Source organism: Spermophilus citellus (genome assembly GCF_964194105.1).
Source record: "Spermophilus citellus genome assembly, chromosome: 3".
NCBI classification, from domain to species: Eukaryota; Metazoa; Chordata; class Mammalia; order Rodentia; family Sciuridae; genus Spermophilus; species Spermophilus citellus.
The window spans coordinates 10,299,301-10,326,137 of NC_138184.1; the positions used below are offsets into that span (position 1 = coordinate 10,299,301).

Genomic DNA, 26,837 nt, shown 5'->3' on the forward strand with positions numbered 1-26,837 from the left:
TTTTCAGCTGCAAAGAACTGAGTGTTCCACAAGATGACAGGATTCATGTACTCTATATCTCCCAAACCAATGGGAGAAGGACTGCCACTATTCAAACTGCACATTAACCCTGCGCCAAACCGGTGAGTGTTGGTTCTAGTGTTGGGTTGACAAGAAGTCAGGTACAGCAGGGATGTGACCCCATGTTGTAAATGGTACATTTTCAGAGCTATATGTATTGCTCATCAATATGGGTGATGGAACACTTTTGAACATATTTACATACTAGTTCAGACATGGTATGTAACTTGCCCTAGGACCCATAGTCTTAAGGGCCAAGTTGGGATCTGAAAGAATGTCCCCATGGGAGGGAGCAAGGTTGAGTTGATAGAGATAACAGGAGGGTCTGCACCACCCTCTGTTGGGACCCATGAGGCCATAGCTTCAACTCCAGTGGGTGGAGGAATCTGGGTTCCTTGTTGAAGGAATGGTACATAAGTAGTTGTCTCCTTGGCCCTTACCTGAGCTTGACCAACTGGTTGAGGAGTCTAGGCTTAGAATCCAGTGGAAGTGGCAGGAGTTAGACTTGGGTGAGGTGCCAGGTGGTGGCTGCCTGGTGCTTTGCTTGGGTGAATATTTGGTCTGGCAGAAATAGGGAACAGTTATGACACTGGGATGTTGCCACAGCCTCTGGCCTCCCTGTCTCCAGCTGAACTCCACCCCTCAATACTCCACCTACTAAATGGGAGGTCAAGCCCCAGTCTCACCTCCACCTAATTCTCTAATAGTAACCCAGCCTTTTTTGTGGGGGGGTACTGGCAATTGAACCCCAGAGGTACTTAATAATAGAGCCACTTACCCAGCCCCTTTTGATATTTTATTAGAGGGTATTATTGTTAAGTTGGGGAAGCTGGCTTTAATTCTCAATCCTCCTACTTCAACTTCCCAAGCTGCTGGGATTACAGGTGTGAGCCACCACTTAAAGACCCAGCCATTTTTCATGCCCTTGGACTGGCCTCTCATGCTTCCATTCCCTTTGGGGTCCTTTGGTCCCTCCTAGAACCTCTTGGGAATCCTCAGCATTGGCGTGTCCAGGGAAAGTTTGTGAAGGGAAGCATTCTGTTTTCAATGAGGAGGCCTTGAAAGTTGACACCTTCATCAAGTACTTTGCGGTTGCCTGGCATGCATGCGGCCTGGGTTCCATCCTCAGCATCACATACAAAGATGTTGTGTCCCCTGAAAACTGAAAAATAAATATTAAAAAATTCTCTCTGTCTTTAAAAAAAAAAAAAAATCTGATATCCCTCAAAGAATTGGTGAATTGGGGCACAAATGTCTGACGCTGCTCTTCACAAATAAATTTTTTTTCTATTGGCGATTATAGGAACCTTACAACATCGAGTACCTCATTTTTAGAGCTTTAGAAGCTTCCTGCTATGGTGGGTAAACAAATTCACTCGGGTAGGGGACAGCATGAACAAAGATTTTTAGGGAAGAAATACAAATATTTCAACTCCATGACTGAGGCAGGGGGATCACAGGTTCAAGGCCAGGCTCAGCAACTTAGTGAGGCCCTAAGCAACTTAAGACCCTGTCTCAAAATTTTTTAAAAAGGCTGCAGATGCAGCTCCGTGGTAAATCACCCCTGAGTTGAATTCCCTAGTACCCCCAAAAACCGAAAAAAAAAAAAAAGAAATGTTATAACAAGTACATTAAAACAGTTAAATATCAACAAACATTTGGGGTGAAATTGGGGGCACAAGAGCCATTTTGCAGCCACATGACGTCACCGTTAACGGGCATGGCGTCATTCAGGAAGTCATTTGACTGGTGAGAGCACTGAGCAAAAAAAACCTTCCACCCTTAAGGTAGAGTTTAATCTGCGCATGCCTCGCCTAAATAAGAACGGATGCGCATGCTCTAGAGGGCTGAGGGGCGCGCGCAGGTCACGTGCAGTGGTGGTCAGCGCGCGCACCGCCTGCCCCGGAAGCGCTTGGCGCTTGGCGCGGCTGGGCAGTAAGATGGCGGCGGCGTGAGTTGCATGTTGTGTGAGGATTCCGGGGCCGCCGCGTCTCTCGGGCCCCGCCATGGCCGTCACCATCACTCTTAAAACGCTGCAGCAGCAGACCTTCAAGATCCGGATGGAGCCTGACGAGACGGTGCGGGCCGGGCCGGAGCCCAGGGGCGGGAGCGACGGGTGCCGGGGATAGGGTGGGGGCGGGGAGGCCGGGATCCAACGGGAGGGGCGGAGAGGACGGCGCGGGCCGTCCTTGCCCACCCCCGCCCCTGCCTGTCGGACTTCTCGGATCCCCAGCTGGGCCTCGGCCCGGCCCTCGGCGGCTCGGACGCTGCCCCTGAGCCCATCTGGGGCTAGGCCCCACCCCCGGTGCCTGCCAGGCCCTGGCTCCGGTGTCAGCGCCCTCGCGGGGGGCGGGAACTAGGAGCTCGGGTTCCCAGCCCCGCTGCGCTGTCCGGGACCGGCGCTCCGCGCTGCCAGCTTTGCAGGTGTCTCCTTGGGTCATCGACGAGAGGATCTGCCAATAATGACTAAAAGATGCCGACCGATGATAATGACAATAAATGGTCTCTTAACAGTTTCGGTGGTCCGTGTTTGTTGGCCGTTTACTCTGTTCAAAAACGAGTGTCTGACTGTATTTGGCACTGTTTTGCACCATTACCACGTGAGAGAGTCAGAGACATTGAAGTTGTTCTTGGTGGTGCTGGGATGGAACCCAGGCTTTGCTACACCCTCAACACTTGTCCATTTTTCGTAGTAAAAGAAACTTTTTTTTTTCCTAATCAGCTCAAGTATATTGACTTTTGGAAAGTTACTTAATTTCTCTGTGCCTCAGTTTCCTCAAATGTAAAGAGACCCATGGTTTTCACTTCATACATTCTTTATGAGGCTTAAAAAGTACAATACATGTACATTTACAAATAGTTCTAACAATTTAAAATCCCCTTAGTGAGTATTGACCACTGTTACTGCGGAATGTTCGAAGTGTGGAATATTTTATGTCACCTGAAATATGTTTTGCTTACATTAATGTCCTCACTGGGAAAGCAGGAACTTCTGTTGAGTTTTGTTTGAAACAGCCTCTGTCTAAAATACTACCTAGCACATAATAGGTTAAATGGATGATTGAGTGAATTCAAATCTTAGCATGTTTGGGTATGAAACCTCTCTGCTGTTAGGGCTTATATCTTCTCCCTCAGCCAGAGGGAAGAGAGAATCTCAGGGTTTGCAATGACTGTTCGCCTCTCCCTTGCAGGTGAAGGTGCTGAAGGAGAAAATAGAAGCTGAGAAGGGCCGTGATGCTTTCCCAGTGGCTGGACAGAAACTCATCTATGCTGGCAAAATCCTGAGTGATGATGTCCCCATCAGGGACTACCGCATTGATGAGAAGAACTTTGTGGTTGTCATGGTGACCAAGGTGGGTAGATTAGCTGGGGAGCTGGTGAAGAGCCTGTGTGCCCAGGAGAGATTAGCCATGAACAGGGCGGGGCAAAGATGGGCTGGGATGTTAAGGCTTTATACAGCTGCTGACACCTTTTCTTGCTACTGCAGGCCAAAGCTGGTCAGGGTACCTCAGCACCCCCAGAGGTCTCACCCACTGCTGTCCCAGAGTCCTCCATACCCTTCCCACCAGCGCCTGCCTCAGGCATGTCCCATCCCCCACCTACCACCAGAGAGGACAAGAGCCCATCGGAGGAGTCAGCCCCCATGACGTCCCCAGAGTCTGTGTCAGGGTAAGACAGGGGCAACAGCCCCGCCTTGGGCCCTGTTCTCCAGGCACTTTTCAGCGCCACACATGGAATCCCATGCCCCTGGGGGGAGGGGGAGCCACCAGAAGACAGGGTCCGATTTCTCTCTCTTGAATTTGCAGCTCTGTTCCCTCTTCAGGTAGCAGCGGGCGAGAGGAAGACGCAGCGTCCACGCTAGGTGGGTGGGTGGTCCCCAGGGCAGAGGCAACTGGGTGCCCCAGCCATCCGCTGGGCCTTGGGAGGGCCTGGGAGAGGCTTTTCCCTGTCCTTGGTGACCCAGGTCCTGCTGCTCCTTCCACAGTAACCGGCTCTGAATATGAGACGATGTTGACAGAGATCATGTCCATGGGCTATGAGCGGGAACGGGTCGTGGCTGCCTTGAGAGCCAGCTACAACAACCCCCACCGAGCTGTGGAGTATCTGCTCACGGTGAGGTGCTCCCCCTCCCCCACTTCAAGGGAGGCTACAGGCCTCATTGCCTTTATCAGTAGTCAGGGAACCCAATCCTGCCCCCTCTGGGTAGTGATTGTACCACAGAAGACTTCCCCCAGGAGGCTGGACATGAGTGGTGGGTGGGCTGCTGGAGGGCAGGCTGCTGGAGGGCAGGCTGCTGGAGGGCAGGGCTGAGGCCTCACCTGTTTGGTGCTAGGCTGGGCATGCAGGAGGGAAGCAACGGGTGGTCTGTGCCTGAGAACTAAACTGGATCCCTGACAGGGAATTCCGGGGAGCCCTGAGCCAGAACATGGTTCTGTCCAGGAGAGCCAGGTGTCTGAGCAGCCAGCCACAGAAGCAGGTGAGTGAACTGGGAAGTATGCATGTGGGGTGTGAGCTATCCACACATTTCCAGCCCTGAGTGGGTATCTCACTACACCCTTTTCTGCTGTCAGCAGGAGAGAACCCTCTGGAGTTCCTGCGGGACCAGCCCCAGTTTCAGAACATGCGGCAGGTGATTCAGCAGAACCCAGCATTGCTGCCCGCCCTGCTCCAGCAGCTGGGCCAGGAGAACCCTCAACTTTTGCAGGTGTGGCCCCCGGGGGCAGAGGGAGCCATAGCAGGTACCATTTCCCCTTTCCTGGGGGTCCCACAACCCATCGTTTGAAGGAGAAAGCAGAGAGCTAAGCATAGGCCCCACCCCCTACTCTGGGATCTGTTGAGGTACCTAGTTGCATTTAATTCTCCTGACTATTCTTTGAGGTATGGGTGCATCCACATCATCCCCCACCCTACTAAAGAGGACAGAAGAAGCGTAGAGCAGCTTGTGTGCTTGGGGTCATGCAGCTGGAGGATGCTTGTCCAGGTCCTGGGCCCAGTCTCTGGCCTGGAGGAATGTAGCAAGTTCTTTTGGGTCCTTGAGGAAGTATCTACCTCTCCTGACCCAGGACACAGTCTATTGCTCCTCCCCCTACTACTTAGTCCTTTGTGCGGGTTCTTCCTCTCCCCTGTGTTTACTTAATCTCTGCTCAGTCCTCCTGTTACCATCCTAGGGTCTTACTGTGTGGTGACCCTTCAGCCTACATAACAAACCCAGATCACCCTGAATACTACTTTCATCCATTACTGATTTCACATCTCAATGAAAGTACTTTGTAGACTTCAGATATTCAAGAACAGACTTTCTTGTCTGTGCTTGGGTTGCCCAAGTCCCTAGCTCTGTGAATTTGCTGGGGATGAGCCCTACTCCTCCATCTAGCCCAGACCCTGCCTCCATGGCTGCCTCATTTCCTCATCTCCTCCCTGAAACCCTTTGTGTGTGTGTGTACTGGAGATTGAACTTGCACTCCACCACTGAGCCACATCCCCAGCCCTATTTTGTATTTTATTTAGAGACAGGGTCTCACTGAGTTGCTTAGTACCTTGCCATTGCTGAGGCTGGCTTTGAACTCGTGATGCTCCTGCCTCAGCTTCCTGAGCCGCTGGGATTACAGGCGTGTGCCACCATGTCTGGCCCACCTGACACCTTGACAGCCTCCTCTGAGGCCTTTGTTTCTTTTTCTTTTTTTTTTTTTTTTTTTTTTTTTAGAGAGTGAGAGAGGGGGGAGAGAGAGAGAGAGAGAGAGAGAGAATTTTTAATATTTATTTTTTAGTTCTTGGCGGACACAACATCTTTGTTGGTATGTGGTGCTGAGGATCGAACCCGGGCCGCACGCATGCGAGGCAAGCGCGCTACCACTTGAGCCACATCCCCAGCCCCTTTTTCTTTTTTTTAAAGGTACTGGAGATTGAATCAGAGGTACTCTACCACTAAGCTATATTCCCATCACCTTTTATTTTTTCATTTTAAGATACGGTTTTGCTATTAAGTTGCAGAGGCTGACTTCAAGCTTGGGATCCTCCTGCCTCAGCCTCCTGATTCACTGGGAATCAGGATCATCACTCCCAGCTTTAAGGCCTCTTACTTCCACATAGTCCTTCTGATCCATTGTTCACTAAAAGCCCTATTCCTGAAAAAGCACTTTTTTCCTAAATGCGGAAATTGTTAGATATATACAAACATAGAGATGCATCAGAATCTCCAGATTCTTAATACTCAGATGAGATAAATTTAAAATGTACATAGGGGCTGAGCTGTAGCTTAATGGTAGAGCGCTTGCCTAGCATGTTTTAGGTCTTGGGTTGGATTCTCAGCACTGCAAAAAAAAAAAAAAAAAAAAAGTTATCCAGATCACATTTTTCCTGTTTAACTGTTACCACTACGACTTCCCATTGCACTGAAATAAAGTGCCTGGCCCCAGCCTTCCTCTGATCTCATGTCTTGCTTCTTCACCCTTCCTTTTCTTCTTCCCCCTTCCCTTTCTTGTCTGCTTGGTCTTGCCATGTGGGTATTATGTTTCTGAGACATGCCCAATTTTCATACCTCAGGGTTTTTGTACTTGTTGCTTCTTTTATCTAGAGGGACTCTTATTCCCATGCCACAAACCACAAGCCCCTTCCACCTGGCCCTCAGTGGCTTTTTTTTTTTTTTTTAACCACTGAGCTACATCCCCAGCCCTTTTTATTTTGAGACAGGGTCTAAGTTGCCAAGACTGGCCTTGTACATTATTTAATATTTATTTATTTTTGGTACTGAGGAATGAACCCAGGGAATACTCAACCACTGAGCCACATCCCCAGCCCTTTTTGTATTTTTATTTATTAGAGACAGGGTCTCGCTAAGTTGCTTAGGCCTGGCTAAATTGCTAAGGCTGGCTTTGAACTTGTGATCCTCCTACCTTGCACCTGGCACTGGCCTTATACTTTAGTCCTCCTGCCCTAGTCTCCCAAGTAGCTGGGATTAAGGGCTTGTACCACCCTACCTGGCTCCCTCAATTAGCCCCATGTCTGCAGTTGTCTGGTCTTTTATTTGCTTGCTTATGGCACCTCATCCCACCAGGACAGAGAGGGCTTCTTTCTATTGTGTTGTGTTTAGAAGAAATAGACAACCTCTGAGTGTTTGCTGAATGAGTGGAAAAGCAAAAACTGTGTTGGGGACCTGGGGAGAAGGGACAAGAGACATGGATCACCATCTCTCCTCCGCCCTCTTCTACAGCAAATCAGCAGACACCAGGAGCAGTTCATCCAGATGTTGAATGAACCCCCTGGTGAGCTGGCAGACATCTCAGACGTGGAGGGGGAGGTGGGTGCCATAGGCGAGGAGGCCCCACAGATGAACTATATCCAGGTGACGCCGCAGGAGAAGGAAGCTATAGAGAGGGTAAGAGGCCTGGCTGGGGGGTGACCTCACTGGTGGGCAGCCCCCACACATATACCTGCTCACCCCTGCCCATCTTCCTACAGTTGAAGGCCCTGGGCTTCCCAGAGAGTCTGGTGATCCAGGCCTACTTCGCATGTGAAAAAAACGAGAACTTGGCTGCCAACTTTCTCCTGAGTCAGAACTTTGATGACGAGTGATGCTGGGAGGCCAGGCCGCCCACCGTCCCCACCCCACCCCACCTCCACAAAAGTTTTATAAAAGAAAAAAGTATATATATATTCATGTTTATTTAAGAAGTGGAAAAAAATCAAAAACCTTGCAAAAAAAAAACAAAAAAACAAAAAACAAAGCCTAGCTTCCCACCCTCCTAAAGTGGCCCTCATTCCCATCTTGGTCTAAGAAGACCCAGGCCAGACAGCTGTCCCCCATCCTCCTTTTCTGCCCAGCCTGCTCAAAAGTTGCTGGCAGGACCAGGAGGCGACAGATGGGCCCCTCTTGGCCTCTGTCCCAGCTCCCTGCAGCCAGATGGAGAGGCGGCTGCTTGCTTCCCCATCCCCCGAAGCGCCCCTGAGGACCCTCCCACCCCTCCCTCTTCCAGGATGAGGGGAAGCTGGAGCCCCAAACTTTGATCCTCTATTGGAGTGGCCTAAATCTTTCCATCTGGGGTGAGCCCCGAGAGGCCCGAGGCCCCCTTCCCAGTCTGGCCTTGGCCTCCAGCCTGCAGAAGAGCTAACAGCCCTGGAGGCCAAGGCCACCCCCACCTCAGAACAGAACCGTGTCTCTGATAAAGGTTTTGAAGTGAATAAAGTTTTAAAAACCAGCCCTAACAATGGTCCTTGCCTGCTGGGGCCTCCCAGGCCAGCTTGCCTGGGTCTGGGAGCTAGCTGGGCACAGGAGATGCAGAAATGCCAACAAGGGGGAGAGGGGCCTGTGAGCTCCTGCAGATGGGGCCCCAGTGTCTCCTCCCCCTTGAAGTTGTCTCATTCCCAGGCCTTGGGCCCTGGCCCCAGCTCAGCCTTGGAAGGGCTGCTTCTCCCTGCCCCCCACCATCATCATGGCACTCTGTTTTGGCTGCACTTCCCCCCTGGTAATTGGCTAATTACTGGAGATTAATGTTGGTAAACAGAAGCCTTCTTCTCTGCTGCCATCTGCTCCTCCATTATTTGCCCATCACATCTCCCTTTCTTTTCCTCTGAAGCCCCCCCGTTAGTGGTCTATCATCCCAGTATGAACAGAGCCAGTTGTGGGAATCCCTAGTCCCAGGTTTCAGGGAAGAAACCAGGGGACCCAGGGAGGCAATTTGAGCGAGGACACAGCCTTTTGAGGTGGATCTGTCAGGCAGCAGGCTTTATTGGGAAGACAGCTCAGGAGCTGGGGGCCCCAGCGGCTACTGTGTCCTGTGCTGCTGCAGCAGAAGCCAATGCAGCAGCTCTCGCCTCCTTCTTCTGTCTTTGTTTTTCTTCCTTGAGGCGCTTGCGCTGCTGCTTTTCTAGGTCCTGTAGCAGCTCCTGGAAGCGGGTGCTTCTTGGGTCCACGTGGTAGCCCAGGCGCTCTTGGGCCTCAGCCTGCAGTCGGGCCCTCCTCTCCTTGTCTGCCTGCACCTTCTCCCAGCGTTCCCGCTGCTGCTGTCGCCAGTTCTCAATCATCTGTGGCATCTTGGCCATGCATTCTGCAATGTGCTGCTCCCTGCAGGGGAAGGAGGGAGGGCAATGAGGGCAGGGACACTGCCAGAGCAGACCCCCCACACACACACCAGGCCTCTGCCCACCACCTGCCTCTCCCAACTCCACTGTGATGAAAAACATGAGAAGACTATTCGTTGCCATTAACTGTCCGGAAAAGTACTTGACAAGTGAAGAAACAGACATGAAGGTCTGTGTAACTTGTGTGTGAACTTGAGCACAAGGGTGGGCCAAGCTCCAAAAATCCCCAGGGGTTGATGCCAAGTCAGCCCAACATTTCATTGAGCTGTCTACTGAGCCATCCAAGTGCCATTCCCGTAGATAACTTCACTCCTCCATTCCAGACTTCATTGAGTACCTACTGTATGCCAGGTCCAATTCTAGGCACAGGAGTGTAGGCAAGAAAAATTGGACGTTTCCATCCAGTCCTGTGAATTTGTAGATACCCATGATAGCCCCATTTCAAGAATTAGAAAAGTGAAACTGAAGAATTAACTCCGGAGCCAGGGTTATCTAGGGGGAGGGGCAGAGATACTGGAGACCTAGCTGCACCATTGACTGCCAATGTGATTTGACATCTAACTTTCCCAAGCCTGTTTCCTCATCTCTAAAATGAGTGATGTTCTCCTCTAAGGCTGTTGGAAGGACAAGAAGATTAAACACCAGGAACACACTTGACCAGGCCCCTCCCCCAGGAAGTAGCATCAACCAGATGCACCCAATCGCACCTCCATTCTTCCCTAAAATCTAATCCTTCAGATCGGCTTCCAAATCCGACTTCTGGGTTCCAGGTCCGGAGTTGAGGTCACAACCTCACTTCCCATTCTTTCCTAGCCACAGTGGGCTCCTGGTTATTCCTTAAAACACGATTCCATCTCAGGACCTTTGCACCAGTTGCTTCTCTACCTGAAATCGCTCCATACTGCCTGATCACCCAGGGCTCTGCTTAAACATCACCTTCTCAGATGCACCCCAGGTTTCCAAAACCGAAGTCGTCCTCCAGAATGCAACCCACCCTGTTTATCTTCCTAACGGTCTTTTGTTGCCATCTAAAACTATCTTGTCTGTTTTGTCCCCTGCTATGTCCTTAGCGCCTAGGACAGGTCATTGACATAGTAAGGCTCAGTAAACATTTGCAGATGAGTTTTGCAGTTACGTGAGCATGTGCTTAAGTCCTCGCCCTCTACCGAGCGTGCCCAGTTTACCCACCGAACGGCGGGCCACTGAGGGCAGCCCCGAGCCTTCCTGCACACACGCACCTGGCCTGACGCTTCTGCTCCTCAGCCAACTGCTTCACCCGCAGCGACTCCTGCATGGTTGCCAGGCTTGGGTACCATTCTTGCTCCTCGGCCTCCAGCTCGCGCAGCTGTTCTGGAGACGGCCACAGTGAGCCGGGGGCTACACCAGAGGCAGCGCCGTGTCGTGCGAATTGTTTGGCTGCGTAGCGCGGCCCCAGCTGCCAGCGCGGGGTCAGCGGGTGCTCTGGGTCTGGCCACCAGGGACCCGAAGAGCGGCGCGGGGGCGGCGGCGCCCGGTAGCTACGGGAGCCCGGGCCCAGGGTCACCGACAGCCCAAACAGGCTGCGCGTCTGCCGCCAGGGCGCCGCCATCTTGCTTGTGTGGGGTCCTCGCGAACAGCCGGGCTGACCACGGCACTGCCTGAGCGCGAGGTGTGTTGGAGCCCGGGCAGGGCCAGAGGGCGACCCGTGTGTGTGTGTGTGTGTGTGTGTGTGTGTGTGTGTCCCGTGTGTGTGTGTGTGTGTGTGTGTGTGTGACCCGTGTGTGTGTGTGTGTGTGTGTGTGTGTGTGTGACCCGTGTGTGTGTGTGTGTGTGACCCGTGTGTGTGTGGTGTGTGTGTGTGTGTGTGTGTGTGTTGAGAGGGCGACCCGTGTGTGTGTGTGTGTTACGTTTTATACGTTTTATACGTCTCCAAGTATAGCTTTAAACTTTATTTAAACAGATATTTGTTAAAGTGACACTTTGGTCTTACATATTTAAAATAGCATTTAATTTTTTATTTTAAAATCTATTTTCAATTTTTTTTTTCTGGGAAGGTATGCAGGATCTTGTACAAGCTAGGCAAGCGCTCTTATCACGGAGCTACACCCTCCAGCCCTAATTTTTACTTATATTTTACCAGTATTTTTAAAAAAATGGTACATTACAGTTGTACATAATGGTGGGATTCATTGTTATGTATTCTCACTTGCGCACAATACCTAATTTTTATTTTATTTTTAATTTTTTTAAAAAAATATTTATTTAGTTGTAGATGAACACACAGTATCTTTATTTATTTTTATGTGGTGCTGAGGATCAAACCCAATGCCACACACACGCAAGGCAAGCGCTTTACCACTGAGCTACAACCCCAGCCCCTAATTTTTATTTTAAACAATCATTTATGGGCTGGGGTTGTGGCTCGCCTAGCACGTGCAAGGCCCTGGGTTCGATCCTCAGCACCACATAAAAATAAATAAGTAAAATAAAGGTATTGTGTCCAACTACACTAAAAAGTGTATTTTTAAAAAATCCCACAAGGGCTGGGGATGTGGCTCAAGCGGTAGCGCATGCGTGCGGCCCGGGTTCGATCCTCAGCACCACATACCAACAAAGATGTTGTGTCCACCGAGAACTAAAAATAAATATTTAAAAAAAAAAAAATCTCTCTCTCTCTCTCCCCTCTCTCACTCTCTCTTTAAAAAAAAAAAAATCCCACAATCATATATATACTTACTTGAAACATGAATATTTCAATATTAAAGCTGGGCATGATAATGCATGCCTGTAATCCCAGGGGCTCCAGAGGCTTGAGACAGGAGGATCAAAGCCAGCCTCAGCAAGGCTGAGGCACTTAGCAACTCAGCAAGACCCTGTCTCTCAATAAAATACAAAATAGGACTGGTGTTGAGTGTCCCTGAGTTCAATCCCCAGTCCCCCTACAAAAAAATTAAAAAATAAAAATAAATTTTAAAAAAATTCAATACTAAGACCTAACTACATTTTGCCTTATACTTTATTTATTTTTTTTAAAGAGAGAGAGAGAGAGAGAGAGAGAGAGAGAGAGAGAGAGAATTTTAATACTTATTTTTTAGTTCTCGGCGGACACAACATCTTTGTTTGTATGTGGTGCTGAGGATGGAACCGGGACTGCACGCATGCCAGGCCAGCGCGCTATGCTTGAGCCACATCCCCAGCCCTGCTTTATACTTTAAATTGAATATTTAAATTCTATTTTATGTTAGAGTATAACATTTAAATGTTGAACACTTCCTTAAATGCTGTTGATGGCATTAAGTATTTATTCCTGCTCCATTTTACTTTTTAAAATTTGATTTTTTTTTTTTTTTTTGATACCAGGGATTGAAACCAAGGGCACTTAACCACTGAGCCACATCCCAGCCACATCCTTTTTTGTATTTTAATTAGAAACAGGGTCTCAATGAGTTGCTTAGTGCCTTACCATTGCTGAGGCTGGCTGTGAACTCATGATCCTCCTTCCTCAGCTTCCCAAACTGCTGGTATTACAGGCGTGCATTCTGGCACCTAGCATGTGCAAATATATTTTTGTTTGCAAAGGAATCTCACTGTGTTGTTTAGGATGGTTTGAAACTCTTGAACTCAATGCATTCTCCCTACCTTGGCATTTCCTGTAACTGGGGCTATTATAGACAGGTCACCATGCCTGATTTATTTTTTATTTTATTAGAATTATTTAATTGTTTATTTATTTATTTATTTTTTTAAAGAGAGAGAGAGGGAATTTTAATATTTATTTTTTTTTAGTTCTCGGCGGACACAACATCTTTATATGTGGTGCTGAGGATCGAACCCGGGCCGCACGCATGCTAGGCAAGCGCGCTACTGCTTGAGCCACCTCCCCAGCCCCAATTTTTTGTTTTCTGATGCTGGAAATTGAACCCAGGTCCTCATATGTGCTAAGCACATGCTATACCACTGAGCTACATCCCCAGTGTAATCCAATGTTTTATGGTGAAAAATGTTTAAAATGTTTGATTAAGATGTCGAAAGCAAATACTATCTTAAAATTTTTTTTTCAGCATTAAAAAGGAATGAAGTCAGGTGCAGTGGCACTCCTTTAAAACCCCAGCTACTCCCAAAGCTGAGGCAGGAGGATCACAAGTTCAAGGCCAGTCTGGACAACTTAGTGAGACCCTGTCTCAAAATAAAAAGGGGGGGGCTAAGGGTGTGGCCTAGCAGTACAGTACTTGCCTAGCATGTTCAAGTTCCATGGATGAACATTATGCTAATGAAACAGGCTAGTCACAAAAGGATAAACATTGTGTGATTCCACCCCTCTGAGGTTACTAGAGTAGCTGAGTTCATGGGGACAGAAGGTAGATGGAGGTCCTCAGGACCTGAGGAGGTGGCTGGGGAAATTATTGCTTAATGAGTGCAGAAATTTTGTTTGGTGTGATGAAAAAGTTCTGTAAATTGATAAAGATGATGATTGCACACCAATTGAATGTATGTAATGCCACCGAATTGTACTCAAGAGCCGGGTGAAGTGGCACACATACATACACTCAAAGGATCAAAAGTTCAAGACTAGCCTGGGCAACCTAGCAAGACCCTCTCTGAAAATGAGAAGGTCTGGGATTGTAGCTCAGTGATAGAGTGCTTGCCTACCTTGTGCAAGATCAGGGGCTCCATCCCCTGATGAACCCAGCCTAATTCCATCTTAAGATTGGGAGCCATCTCGTCGTGACAAAGTTATGAAAAGTTAATTTCTATTTTACTGTAATTACTGAGATTTCTAAACTTGTTTGAAATTCCTGCCTGTGCCTTGAATTCACCCATGCCTGGGTCTCCTTGACCAGATAACAACTCTCTCTAAACTCTTAGTGGCTTCTCATAAATTCTCACTCCCCTGTCCAGATAACAACCCTCTCTGAAACCTCAGCAGCGCCTCATAAATTCTGATGTTGGGATCTGAATTTACTCCATACCTTGAAATAGCATGCCATGTAGATCATTTACCTGCTGCCTGCCTTTGTATTATGCTTGTCAAAATCTTGTTAGCTGTAAGTTCTCAAGACGCCCCCCTTTGCAACTTTTTGTGCTATAAAACCTTTTTTCTGGAGAGCTGGAGGCTGTTCTCTGGCCCAAGTTTCAGGTGAGACAGTCACTGGCCAGCTTTTGTGTACACAATACAAGCTAGCTTTAATTTGATCTAAAATTGGAGTCAGTGTTCCTTTCTTTTTCTTTTTTTTTAAAAAGAGAGAGTGAGAGAGAGAGAGAGAGAGAGAGAGAGAATTTTTAATATTTATTTTTTAGTTCTCGGCGGACACAACATCTTTGTTGGTATGTGGTGCTGAGGATCGAACCCGGGCCGCACGCATGCCAGGCAAGCGTGCTACCACTTGAGCCACATCCCCAGCCCCCAGTGTTCCTTTCTTGTGTCATAGTTCAACACCACAGTGTCTTTTTTTTTTTTTTGTACTAGGGATTGAACTCAGAGGTGCTTAACCACTGAGCCCAGCCCCAGCCCTTTTTTTTTATATTTTAAATTTTTATCTAGACACAGGTTTTCAAATTTTTTTTCCATTTTGTAAAATCATACAAATGGTCCCAATTTTCATTTACAGTTGAAAAATCCTGGTGTTTATGGGTGTGCACACCTTCAGGAGTAACCAGTGAAGAAAAGCAAGGCAGCGGTTGTTCTGACTTCAGGGTGGGAGCACCTCTGGCAGGACGAGAGACATCTATGACAACGGGTTTGTTTGGTAACATGTCTCAGCTGATCATTCCAGTCTGTTTGCTTTTCTGTATCTGGGCGACATTCACCGTTATTTCCTGAGTTGGGTTATAGTGATTCCTGAATAATAATCTTTAAGTTGTCCATCACTTGATATACGTGTGTTGTACGCTTTTCTGTAGACTCATATCTCACAATTTAAAAAATAAAAACACAGCTGCTGGGTGTAGCTCAGTGAGGGGCACATCCTTATGGCCAGTCTGGACAACTTAGTGAGCACCTTGTCTCAAAACAAAATAAATAAATAGATAGATAGATAAAATTAAAATGACAATAAGTGTCAATCCCACTGTCTCCCATCCCCTAATTCCCTGAACCCCTTGACTCCAATTTAAATACGTAAATGTTTATTTAAAATAGAAGAAGGAATGGTGGCACATGCTTGTAATCCCAGAGACCACTGAAGGCTGAGGTGGGAGGATCTCAACTTCAAGGCCAGCCTGGAAAAACATACCAAGATCTTATCTCAAAATAACAACAACAACAAAAAAAAAAGTGGGGGAGGGGGGCTGGGATGGATGTTGCTGGGTGGTAGAGCCCTTGCCCAGCCACTGGGCTAAATAAAAATAAATAAATAAAATAGGAGAAGGAAAGAGAAGTCAGTGTCTAACATGGAGAGGTTCGGTTTAGCAAGATGGAGGTGGTGACAGCCGCCCAACAGCGAAGCTGCACATGGAAAACAGACTAAAATGGTAAATGCCTGTTTTTTTGCCACAATTCCAAACAAAACAAGAACAAGGGCTGGGGATGCAGTTCATTGGTTGGGCCCTCACCTAATATGAGTGATGCCCTGGGCTCCATCCCCAGCACTGCAGAAGGAAAAAGAAAAACCAAAGTGTACTCTCCACGGTCACCTAATTGCACGGTGCAGCTCTAAGGGTGTCCTGGAGAGTGGTTTCATAACGTCCTAATTGATGGTGCTAAGGAATCACTTGACAAGGACAGGAGAGTAGCCATATATATCATTGCCCAGGCCGGGGTTGTGGCTCAGTGGTAGAACACTTGCCTAGCATGCATAAGGCACTGGGTTCGATCCCCAGCACCACATGAAAATACTTTTTTTTTTTTTTAAAGAGAGAGTGAGAGAGGAGAGAGAGAGAGAGAGAATTTTTAATATTTATTTTTTAGTTCTCAGCGGACACAACATCTTTTGTTGGTATGTGGTGCTGAGGATCAAACCCGGGCCACACGCATGCCAGGCGAGCGCACTACCGCTTGAGCCACATCCCCAGCCCCCCACATGAAAATACTAAAAAAAAAAATAATAATAAAATATATCATTGCCCAGATTTAACAGAGTAACACTTGGTTCTTTTTTTCCCTCCCTTTTGCACTGCTGGGGATGGAACCCAGGGCCTCTGCATGCTAGGCAAGTGGCTACCACTGAGCTATCTGCCACTCTCCGCTCTGTATGCATGAATCTATCTTTTGGTGCCAGGGATTGAACTCAGGGATGCTTAACCACGGAGCCACATCCCCAGCCCTTTTTACTTTTTATTTTGAGACAGGGTCTTGCTAAGTTGCTTAGAGCCTAGCTAAGTTGATGAGGGTGGCCTTGAACTTGTGATCCTCCTGCCTCAGCCTCCTGAGCCACTGGGATTTCAGGCCTGCTCCATAGGTGCCCAGCTGCATATGTATTTTTTTTTAAGTTGTCAATGGACCTTTATTTTGGTTATTTATATGTGGTGCTGAGAATCGAACCCAGTGCCTCACACATATTAGGCAAATGCTTTGCCACTGGGCTACACCCCCAGGCTTGCATATATATTTTTTTAAAGGAAATTCTTTTGAATGAAACTTGACTGATACTATTAAAGCCTCCTTCCATGCCACCTCTTTCCCTCCTTGCTCTTGACAACAGTAAGTTTCTTTGAAATTAGTTTATTCTTCCAAGACCAGCCTTGCCTGCTCTGGATGTAGCTCTTTGGTAATAGTATACAATGTATATTTATTTTTAAAAATTTACATAAAGGGTATTCAGTGTGTCTGGTTTGCAACTTATCTTCCTTACTTAACCTCCTGCTTTCCATGTGTCCATAGAGATCCCCATATCTCCAAGATACCCACTTTGAGGGTCACTGAACACCTTACTGATTCAGGAAATCAATGAGATGATGGTCTTCAACCACGTGAGTTTTATCTCTTTATCTAGTTCTAGATTTACAACTATAGAAAGAATGATTTGTAGAAAAAAAATTTTTTTTGTACCAGCGATTGAGCCCAGGGGTTCTTAACCACCAAGCCACATCCCCAGCCTTTTAAAAAATATTTTATTAGAGACAGGGTCTCACTGAGTTGCTTAGTGCCTCGCTGAGTTGCTGAGGCTGGCTTTGAACTCGAAATCCTCCTGCCTCAGCCTCCTGAGCTGCTAGGATTACAGACATGTGCCACCATGCCCGGTGTGGAAAACTTTTTTAATTTAAAAGGTGTGTTATTGGGCTGGAGTTGTAATTCAGCGCTAGAGCGCTTGCTTCATACGGATGAGGCACTGGGTTCAATCCCCAGCACCACATATAAATAAGCAAATAAAATAAAGGTCATCAACAACTAAAAAATATATTTAAAAATAAAAAAAGTTCTGTATTTAAAAAAAAAATTTTGTAGTTGTAGATGGACAGCATGACTTTATTTAATTATTTATTTTATGCGGTGCTGAGGCTCAAACCCAATGCCTCACACATGCTCGTCAAACGCTCTGCCACTGAGCTACAGCCCCAGCCCAAAAGTTGTGTCTTTAAAAAAAAAAATTGTGGGAAAATACACATAAAATTAACTGTTTTACACACACACACCCCATGCTGGGGATTGAAGCCAGGGAATTGTACCACTGAGCTACGTCCCCAGCCCTTTTAATTTCTTTCTTTCTTTCTTTCTTTTCTTTTCTTTTCTTTTCTTTTCTTTTCTTTTCTTTTCTTTTCTTTTCTTTTCTTTTCTTTTCTTTTTTTGGGGGGGAGGGGCACCAAAGATTGAACTCAGGGGCACTTAATGACTGAGCCACATCCCCAGCCCTATTTTGTATTTTATTTAGAAACAGGGTCTCATTGAGTCGCTTAGTGCCTCGCCATTGCTGAGGCTGGCTTTCAACTTGAAATCCTCCTGTCTCAGCCTCTCAGCTGCTGGGATTCCAGGTGTGCACTACTGCACCTGGGCTTAAATTTTTTATTTTGAGACAGGGTCTTGCTGAATTGCCCAGGCTGGCCTCAAACTTGTGATCCTCCTGCCTCCACCTCCCAAGTGGCTGAGATTACAGGCCTGGAATGGAAGAATAGCAATTTGACACCTGGTGGCCAGAATATCAGGAGTCATCTTCATTCATTTATGTCTCAAGGCTGATGCTGGCTGAGGCCTCAGCTGGGCTATTGGCTGGCACATCTGCACAGTAGTCTCTCTGAATGGGCCAGCTGGGACTTCCTCGCTGTTTGGAGGCTGAGTCTCAAGCAAATCAGACTGAAGTGCATGGCGTTTTTATGACTGAGTGTCAGAAATCACACAGAATCCCTTCCGTCGCAGTCTGTGGGTCAAACCAGTCACAAAGGTTGCCTAAGCTGGGCGCAATGGCACTCACCTGGAATCCAGGCAACTCAGGAGGCTGAGGCAGAAGGATTGCAAGTTTGAGACCAGGCTGGGCATCTTAAGGAGACCCTGCCTCAAAATAGAATTTGAAAAGACTGAGGATGTAGCTATGGTGGTAGAGTGGCTCTGGGTTAACCCCCAGGACCTCACAAACACAAGAACAGCACAGACTTGAGCTCGAGGGTTGCCCAGCACTGTCGTTTACATCTGGAATTTCCCTCAAAGGCACATTTATTGACAGCTTGGTCCCCAGCCCAGGGCACTACTGGGGAGGAGAGGTGCACCCTTTAAGAGGGGTGGCCTTGGGTCACTGTGCGGTGTCAGGGATGTGGGAGCCTAGTCTCTTCCTGTCTTCACTTCTTAGTAGCCCCGAGGAGAGCAGCCTGGCTGCCCACCTGCTCCCACCGTGGGAGGCCAACTGACAGGGACTGGCGCCCCCGGCCACCAAAATAGACATTTCCTTTTATAAACCGATCACCTCAGGTCTTTATTAATTACTAATGGAGGCTGACACACATCCAGACGCAAGGGCAGGCCACAGAGATCTGTCGTGGCAGGACACATTGTTGAGGCCTGTTTGGGACACACCATCCTTGCCTGGTGGGATTCGTTTTCTCCCCCGAGATCCTCCTGTGGAAATACTTTGTAAAAAGCTCTGCTTTGTATTATTCATGGCACAAATAAACTACAGTTATTCCGTTGGGCTGTTTGGACATTTGTTTTTAATTTTTCTTGATTGCAGGAGCAGTGCTACAGTGGGCCTTCCTGTGTCCCTTCCTGTGTCCTGTGTCCCCAGGGGGAAGTTTCCCTGAGGTGCATGTTCAAAACATCCAAGTCTTTCCCCTGGGTTTGCTAGGGGGGACAGATGGCCAGTGTGTCTAAGGGCCAGTGAAGGAAGGGAGTGAGGGAGGAGATGCAGCAGTGAGTGATGGGCAGGGGCAGCCACGCAGGCCTCGGGGGTCATTGTAAGGGCCTTGGATTTTTTTTTGTATGTGGAGGTCAGTACTGGGGATTGAAGTCAGAGGAACTCACCAATGAGCCACATCTCAGCCCTTTTTTGTGTTTTATTTAAAGACAGGTCTGAGTTGCTTAGCACTTCACTTTTGCTGAGGCTGGTTTTGAAATTGAGATCCTCCTGTCTTAGCCTCCCCAGTTGCTGGGATTACAGATGTGTGCCACCGTGACCAGCAGGCCTTGGGTTTTATTCAAAGGACAACAGGGAGCCCTGGAAGGTCTTGGAGCTGAGGAATGATGGGTCTGATTTCTGATTCTCCTCTGGTTGCTGAGCAGAAAAGACATTGAGTTAACATGTAAAAGCAGGAAGACTTATTAGGAGGTAGAGGAGCACATGGCCTCTGACCAGCCCTGCCTCAGGGCCTTTGCACTCCTTACCTTTACTATGACCCTGCCTAGAACATTTCTCCCCAAGGTGTATACATGGAGGGCTTCTTCTTCTTCTTCTTCTTTTTTTTTTTGAGGTGGGTACTAGGGATTGAACTCAGGGGCACTCGACCACTGAGCCACATCCCAGCCCTATTTTGTATTTTATTTAGGGACAGGGTCTCACTGAGTTGCTTAGCATCTCACTTTATTTTTTATTTATTTTTTTTTTAAAAGAGAGAGAGAGAGAGGAGAGAGAGAGAGAATTTTTAATATTTATTTATTTTTTTTTTTAGTTCTCGGCGGACACAACATCTTTGTTGGTATGTGGTGCTGAGGATCGAACCCGGGCCGCACGCATGCCAGGCGAGCGCGCTACCGCTTGAGCCACATCCCCAGCCCAGCATCTCACTTTAGCTGAGGCTGGCTTTGAACTCGAGATCCTCCTGCCACAGCCTCCCGAGCTGCTGGGATGACAGGCACCACCGTGCCCAGTGGTGGGCTCTTTCTCATTATTCACATTTGACTCAAAGTCACTTCTCCTCCTTTGACCTTTGAAGATATAGGAAATGAAGTAGAGCAGCACCCCTGGCTCCAAACAGGCTCTGGCCATTGTGGGCAGAACACAGAAGGAAAGGGCTGGTAATGTCATTCGGTGGTATAGCACTTGCCTAGTGTGTGAGAGGCAGCAGGTTTGATCCCCAACACCACACACACAAATCGACCACAGCTTTCTAATACATTCACAGTGTCACACAGCCACCAGGGCTACAACTTCCAACACTTTTTCATCACCCCAAAGGAAACTCAGCACCCCTTAAACAGTCATTCTCCCCCCTAATCCTGGAAAACACATTTCCTTTCCATTTGCCCTCTCTGGACATTTGTATAAACGGAACCATCTACTATGTGACCTAGCATGTCACATCCTTTCATGTGGCATGTGGTCCAGCCTTACCCCATGTTGTGATGTGAACCAGTACTTGTGGATTGGAGGTTGGATTGTGCTCCCATTGACATGTTACAGCACTAAGCCTCTGGATCTCAGAAATAGGGCCTTTAAAGATGTACTTAAATTAGAATGAAATCATGGAAGTGGACCAGAATCCAACATAACTGGTGTCCACCTAGGAAGAGGGAATTTGGACATAGACACACAGGGAGAAGGTGGCCATCTACTAGCTAAGAAAAGAAGTCCTGAGAAGAGACCAACCCTGCCAACACTAGATCTTAGACTGCAGCCTCCAGAATGGAGAGAAAATTAATGTCTGTCATCAGGGAGTAAAGAAGGTGGGGAAAGGGAAGGTCCTGGGGAACCTTGCCGACAGATCAGGCAGTTCTGGGAATTGAACCCAGGGCCTCACGTGTGCAGTCCTCTACTGCTGAGCTACACCCTCAGCCCCTAAAATAAATTTCAGAGTCTAAAGTGAACCTTCCTCGTCCCATGTCCCTCCTCAGCAGGAAGACCCTGCTATTCTTTTCAATAAGCAATCTAAGTAAACAGTAGCCACACATTTTAATTCCCTTTTTTTTCTCCTCTAAAATGTCAGCATAATGGACACCCTGCTAGGAACTTAGTTTTACTTAATTTTGGTGGGTGTACTTCCATGTGGAAACTTAGAACTTCTTCAGTTTTCTGCAGTCATTCTTTGGTACCTGTGGGGACTTGGTTCCAGGACTCCTGTGGGTACAAAAACCTGGGGACACTCAAGTCTTGTGTATAAAATGCACAGAACCGAGGCACACCCTCGTAGAGGCTTCTGTCATCTCTAGGTGACTTATGGTGCCTAATGCCATGTATGTGCTATGCCAATAGTTGTCCCAGCTTGTTTAGGGGATAATGACAAGAAATGAAATCCAGACATACCTAGTAGAGTGCACCCTCCGGGGTTGGCTGAATCCTTGGATGCAGAAACTGTCGCCGTGGAAGTTGGTGTCTATAGCTGCATAGTATCCTGGGATCATACCTGAGGAATTGTGAAAGCAGGCACGAACTGGGGTGGCTGAGGGGGTGAGAAGGGAGGGTGTGGGAAGTCGGTGGTGGAAAGACGAGCGCACTTTATACAGGGCCTGATGGGCCTGGGGGAGGACTTTGACTTGAGTCAGGAGGGAGATGGGAGCCATGGGAGGTTCTGAACCCAGGAAGGTTGAGACCCCACTCAGGTGCTCACTGCGCCCTCTTTCTGTTGTGAGGGGAATCGACTGGGAGGGGTGATGGCGGGAACTGGGACACAGGTGGTGAATGTGCCCATCCAGGTGGGAGGTGATGGGAGCCGCATCCAGGTGAGCGGCCGAGGTAGGAGTGAGAAGCGGGAGGATGCTGGCTGGTTTCTGATACGGACCGTCGTGCTGTGGTGTCAGCCTGGGTTGGGGTGGCACAGGGAGTCCAAAATGTGAAATCAGCCTCTGCCAGGACCGACCTGCAGCTGACTGGATCTACAGGACATGGAAGGACGGATTCGGGGAGAGGAGGGAGGTTGGATCCAGCAGGGCTGAGTGGGGGCCGCCCGCCCTCCTGCAGGTGGTTCACCCGGGAGGCAGGTGTCCTCCGCGCAGCAGCCGCGCAGTCCCGTAAACCGCCGCCAGAGGGCGAGCGCGCCCCATCGCGGTCGCAGCTCCCGGGGTGGGGACTCGGGAACCGCAAGCCCCGCGGCTTCCCACGGTCCGGACGCCTGGAGCTCCGCACCTTGGTGCAAGATGCCCGCCGCCCAGGTGCTAAGACCCGGCCGGGACCTGCAGGCGCCTCGGGATGCCCAAAGCCCGGGACGTGGCTCCCCTCCCGTTCTGTGTTTCCAGCAGGTCAACCTCCACCCCCTACCGAGCTGTTCCCAAGCCTCTAGCGGCATCTCGGGCCTTTGCAAAAGTGTCACCTCTTTGGGGAGGACTTCCCTGACCACCCTGGGACAGACGCCCCCGCCTTGAACCCTCTAAAGCACATTTTGTTTTAATGTCTTTATCTTGAAGCTGAACTCATTTGTCCTTTATTGTCTGTTTGAGACACTCTGATGTAAAATGTGAGGCAGGAGGGACCCAGTTTCTGTTTAGTCTCTGCGAATCTTCATGGGAAAGACTTATGCCTGGCTTCCAACAGGTACTAAAGGGAAAACAGTCGCCCCAATCATGTTAATTGTCGCCGACGGGGGCTGGGGCTGCAGCTCAGGTGTCACCGGTCTGGTTAGTAGCACAGGTCCTGGGTTTGATCTGCAGCACCCTGGTGTGTGTGTTTGGAGGAAGGCACTGGCTCATGATGCTACTGCAAACTGACCTCTGTTTTAAGCTCCTTATCTAAATTGTCTCCTTGAGTCCTTAGAACAAGGCAGGGCCTGTTATCAACACCATATTACAAAAGAGGAAAGTTGAGGCCCAGAGTGGTTCGGGGACTTGCCTGTGGTTGCACAGCCAGGAAATTGGCATACTGGGTGGAAACCCAAGAAGCCTGGTTGCAAAGAAAAGTATCCCTGCAGGCTATCAGGCATGGTGTCCCTCACTCAGCTCCTGTCCCTAGACTTGCACCTCGGCCCCCTAGACTTGCCTCTTTTGATCCCACAGCCCACACACCCGCAGGCCCAGCCCTCGGACACCCCCCCCCCAAGGCTGCGAGGAACCCCACAGGTCTGGTTTACTTTCCTCCCTGCTGTGAGTTTACAGAGGCGCTTCCCAGGCTGCCCAGGTGGGGACAAGTGATTAAAAGCAGGTCTGAGGGTCCAGACTCCACTCACTAGACAGCAGGGTCAACTGCCCAGGACCCTGAGCCCCACCCTGGACTGACAGACGGACGGACAGCTGAGCAGATGTCCCGAGCATGGCTGACCACTCTCCTGGGGCTGCTGAGTGCGGCCTGGCTGCCTGCAGGCTCAGGGAGGCCTGGACCCCCAGCCCCCCCGGGGCCGGCCCTTGCCCTTGGCAGCTGGAAGGCCTTCCTGGGCCTACAGAAACCCAGGAGGCTGGGGACAGATGGGCTGCAGGATGGGCAGGAGGTGACCACCTCCGTGTCTTTGCCATTGGACCCTAAAGAAGTGACCCAGGAAATGTGTAAGGCTGTTCCCTTCATTCAGGTGAGTGTACGGGGCCGGGGTGGGCCGGTCTCAGTGCCTGCAGGAAGCCCAGGCTGCGGCTCAAGGCAGGTCTGAGTTCATGACCCACATCATCCACCTACATGGCTCTGAGTCTCCGTGTTCTCCCGTGTCCATTGGGTACAGGATTGCTGGGCACAGTGGCACACCCCTGTGATCCTGGTAACTGGGGAGGCTGAGGCAGGAGGATCACAAGTTCAAGGCCAGCCTCAGCAACTTAGCAAATCCCTAAGCAACTTAGTGAGATCTTGTCCCAAAATAAGAGTTAAAGAGGACTGGGAATGTGGCTCAGTGGTTAAGCACCCCTGGGCTCAACGCCCAAATGGGGTACTGGCCTCTCATGTGGGAGGGAGGGTGCCTTCACCTGATCTCCTGTCTTTGGGCCACTCCTCCTCCTAAGTCTATTTTTCCATTTAGTAGCCGAGGGTGCCCGTGGACCCTGAGTCAGATCATGTTCCTCCTCCCCTCAGAGGCCCTAGGGCTCCCACCTCACTCAGAACAAGCAGAGCCAAGCACACTCAGTGTTTCTTGAGTGAATGAACGAGTCCTAGAATTATCTGCCTCCTATGGGCTATCAGGCAGCTTGAATGAGTGGGCGTGGGGAGCAATCTCATGGCTGTATCCAGCTGGTGCTCCATAAGGGCCTTGGGAATGCATACAGTGTGCTGAGTTCAAATCCTACTGCTACCAACCCAAGGATTAGGGTTGGTAAAATCAATGATTTCTGTGTGATTCAGGGTAAGTAGCTTGCCTTCTCTGAACCTCAGTTCCCACCTTTACAGAAGGGAGTCGGGCATAGTGAAGGATGCCAAGTGCTCAAATCCATGCCCAGCCGTCAATATCCCAGACTCCTTGGCTTGTCATTTGCCCAGAAAACCCTGAATCCAGGTGGCAGGAGTTGCTTGGCCCTGGAGCCACCTGCCTTGTGCCCAGTCCTGCCTCCGTGGCACCCCAGCCTCAAGGCCACCCTGTCCAGTGGTGCAAGCTTCACGGAGCAGAAGAGACTCTGGCTTGGAATCTGGCTGCCCCAGAGGGACACAGAGGGGCCCTGAGGGCTTGCGCCTTCTCGGCACTGCAGGACCTTGGGCTTGGAGCCTGGGCGTCCTCCTCTGGACACGCGGGGAGGAGTTGGGCATCTACCTACTGGGGCCACAGCCAGGACAACACGAGGTTCCTGTCTTCAGGTGGCTTAACCTCTGGGAGGAGGGTGACAAACAGAACAGCGTCCCAAGATGCACACCTACCAGTCACTTTAGGGCATGCAGGACAGCACCGTCACAGGGGAGGGAAGTTCCCTGTGGGGTGCATTGGAGGGAGGATGAGTTGGAGTCAGCTGGGGGAAGGGTGGACGGAAGGGTGATCTAGGCAGAGGCCAGAGGGCAGAGGGCAAGGAGGGGACAGGGCAGAGTGTGCAGGGACTTCTGGGCCTTGGGGAGGACTTTGCATTTCATTCTAAGGAAGATGAGAAGCCTCTTGTGCTGGGGGAGGGGTGCAGGGTTGAAGCAGAAAATGGCCACAATTTAGTGGTGAGATGATAGGGGGGTCATAGGAGGAACTAACATTTATTGAGCACCAACTGTGTGCCAGGAAACACACTAAATTTTTTCTGTTTAATCCTCCTGGCCTCCTTTTATTTTTTTGGGGGGGTAGGGGCTACTGGAAATTTAACCCAGGGCAATTTATCACTGAGCTGCACCCCCGCCCTTTTTGTTTTATGTTTTGAGGCAGGGTCTTACTGAGTTGCTGAGGCTGACCTCAAACTTGCCATCCTCCTGCCTCAGCCTCCGACTGCTGGGATCACAGGCATGCACCTCCATGCCTAGTTGGCCTCTTTTATTACTACCTCCTCCCACTGTCCCTCATCCTTGGGGTGGTAGCAGCCCTGCTGGTGACCGTCTCCAGTTGTTCTTGTCATTGTCTCCTGATTGGTTAAGCTGCTCTATTCCCTGAATGAATCCTCTCTGTTGAAAGACCTAGAGTGGTTTCTTCTTTTCCTAGTTGAACTCCACTGATTTTACAGTTGAGGAAACAGAGGCCCAGAGAGGTTGAGTAAGTTGCCCTAGGCCAAACAGCCAGGAGATGGCAGAGCCAGGACTGGAACCCAGGCAGCTTTGCTGCATCACCCATACCTGTGAGGGTGGGTGGGAGTGGATGAGCCTCACACGCTGCTGCCCTAACCTGTCACCCTGCCTCTGGTCTCAGGTGCTCTCCCGGCCTGGCTGCACTGCTGTCCGTGTCCGAAATCACCTCTGCTTTGGCCGCTGCTCCTCCCTCTACATCCCGGGCTCAGACCCCACCCCGCTTGTCCTCTGCAACAGCTGCGAGCCCACTCGCCAGCGCTGGACACCCGTGGTCCTGTGGTGTCAGCCGGGCAGCCCAGCCTCCTCCCCTCGGCGGGTGAAGGTATCCACCAGGCTAGTGGAGGGCTGTCGGTGTGGACCAAAGCTATGACGCAGCACTGTGACAGATGCACAGAGACACGAATCTCGGAGAGATGGGACGACGACAGGGACCTAGATGATGGATTCTGGGTCACGAGACCAGGGAATCAGGGCCACAGACGGCTCTCCAAAGTCACCCTGCTCCCAAGGACACTAGGCACAGCTCCACTCACGGGGCTGGACCACTAATAGCCACAGCACGCACTTACTGACTGCCCACTGTTTGCTGGGCTCTTTGACAAGTGCTCACTCATGTCCTCCTCAGGAGGTGATCCTCAGAGGCCTACGGAGGCAGGGTCAACTTCATGCCATTTTACAGATTAGGAAACTGAGGCCCTGACTTTGCAAGGCGCGCACCCAGCGTCTCCGTGCAGTCAGTGGCCAAGCCCTCATTCACATATTTTTTTTTGTCTTTTGTGGTCCTGGGGATTGAAACCAGGTTGTTGAGACAGGGTCTCACCAAGTTGCTGAGGC

At 49.5% G+C, this 26,837-nt stretch overlaps 3 protein-coding genes across 5 annotated transcripts; 2 read left to right on the forward strand and 1 right to left on the reverse strand.

Annotated features, from left to right (window-relative positions):
* The first annotated feature begins 1,970 nt into the window (after positions 1–1,970).
* LOC308644557 (UV excision repair protein RAD23 homolog A) lies at positions 1,971–14,882 on the forward strand. 3 transcript variants are annotated; one of them, XM_081285881.1, is made up of 9 exons: positions 1,971–2,138; positions 3,252–3,413; positions 3,548–3,729; positions 3,867–3,922; positions 4,046–4,173; positions 4,459–4,537; positions 4,632–4,765; positions 7,271–7,435; positions 14,727–14,882. In XM_081285881.1, exons 1-9 carry the CDS (start codon positions 2,067–2,069, stop codon positions 14,769–14,771), a joined length of 1,023 nt encoding a protein of 340 aa, XP_081142007.1. In that variant the 5' UTR covers positions 1,971–2,066; the 3' UTR covers positions 14,772–14,882. The 3 variants fall into 3 exon arrangements, with proteins under 3 accessions (XP_081142007.1, XP_081142006.1, XP_081142008.1); XM_081285880.1 differs by lacking the exon at positions 14,727–14,882 and adding an exon at positions 7,519–8,255 and having other exon boundaries at positions 1,972–2,138; positions 4,635–4,765; XM_081285882.1 differs by lacking the exon at positions 14,727–14,882 and adding an exon at positions 7,519–8,255 and having other exon boundaries at positions 2,032–2,138.
* LOC308644558 (large ribosomal subunit protein mL64-like) lies at positions 8,754–10,741 on the reverse strand. Its single transcript, XM_081285883.1, has 2 exons — positions 10,377–10,741; positions 8,754–9,121 (listed from the first exon to the last, which is right to left on the reverse strand). The coding sequence occupies exons 1-2, from the start codon at positions 10,724–10,726 to the stop codon at positions 8,800–8,802; spliced, it is 672 nt and encodes a 223-aa protein (XP_081142009.1). The 5' UTR covers positions 10,727–10,741; the 3' UTR covers positions 8,754–8,799.
* Positions 14,883–22,063: 7,181 nt separating the features above from the next.
* On the forward strand, positions 22,064–26,373 carry LOC308643227 (DAN domain family member 5-like; the record flags this gene model as incomplete). The annotated part of the gene is made up of 4 exons (XM_081283141.1): positions 22,064–22,215; positions 22,371–22,561; positions 23,621–23,904; positions 26,125–26,373. The coding sequence occupies 4 exons, from the start codon at positions 22,064–22,066 to the stop codon at positions 26,371–26,373; spliced, it is 876 nt and encodes a 291-aa protein (XP_081139267.1).
* Between the last annotated feature and the right edge of the window lie 464 nt (positions 26,374–26,837).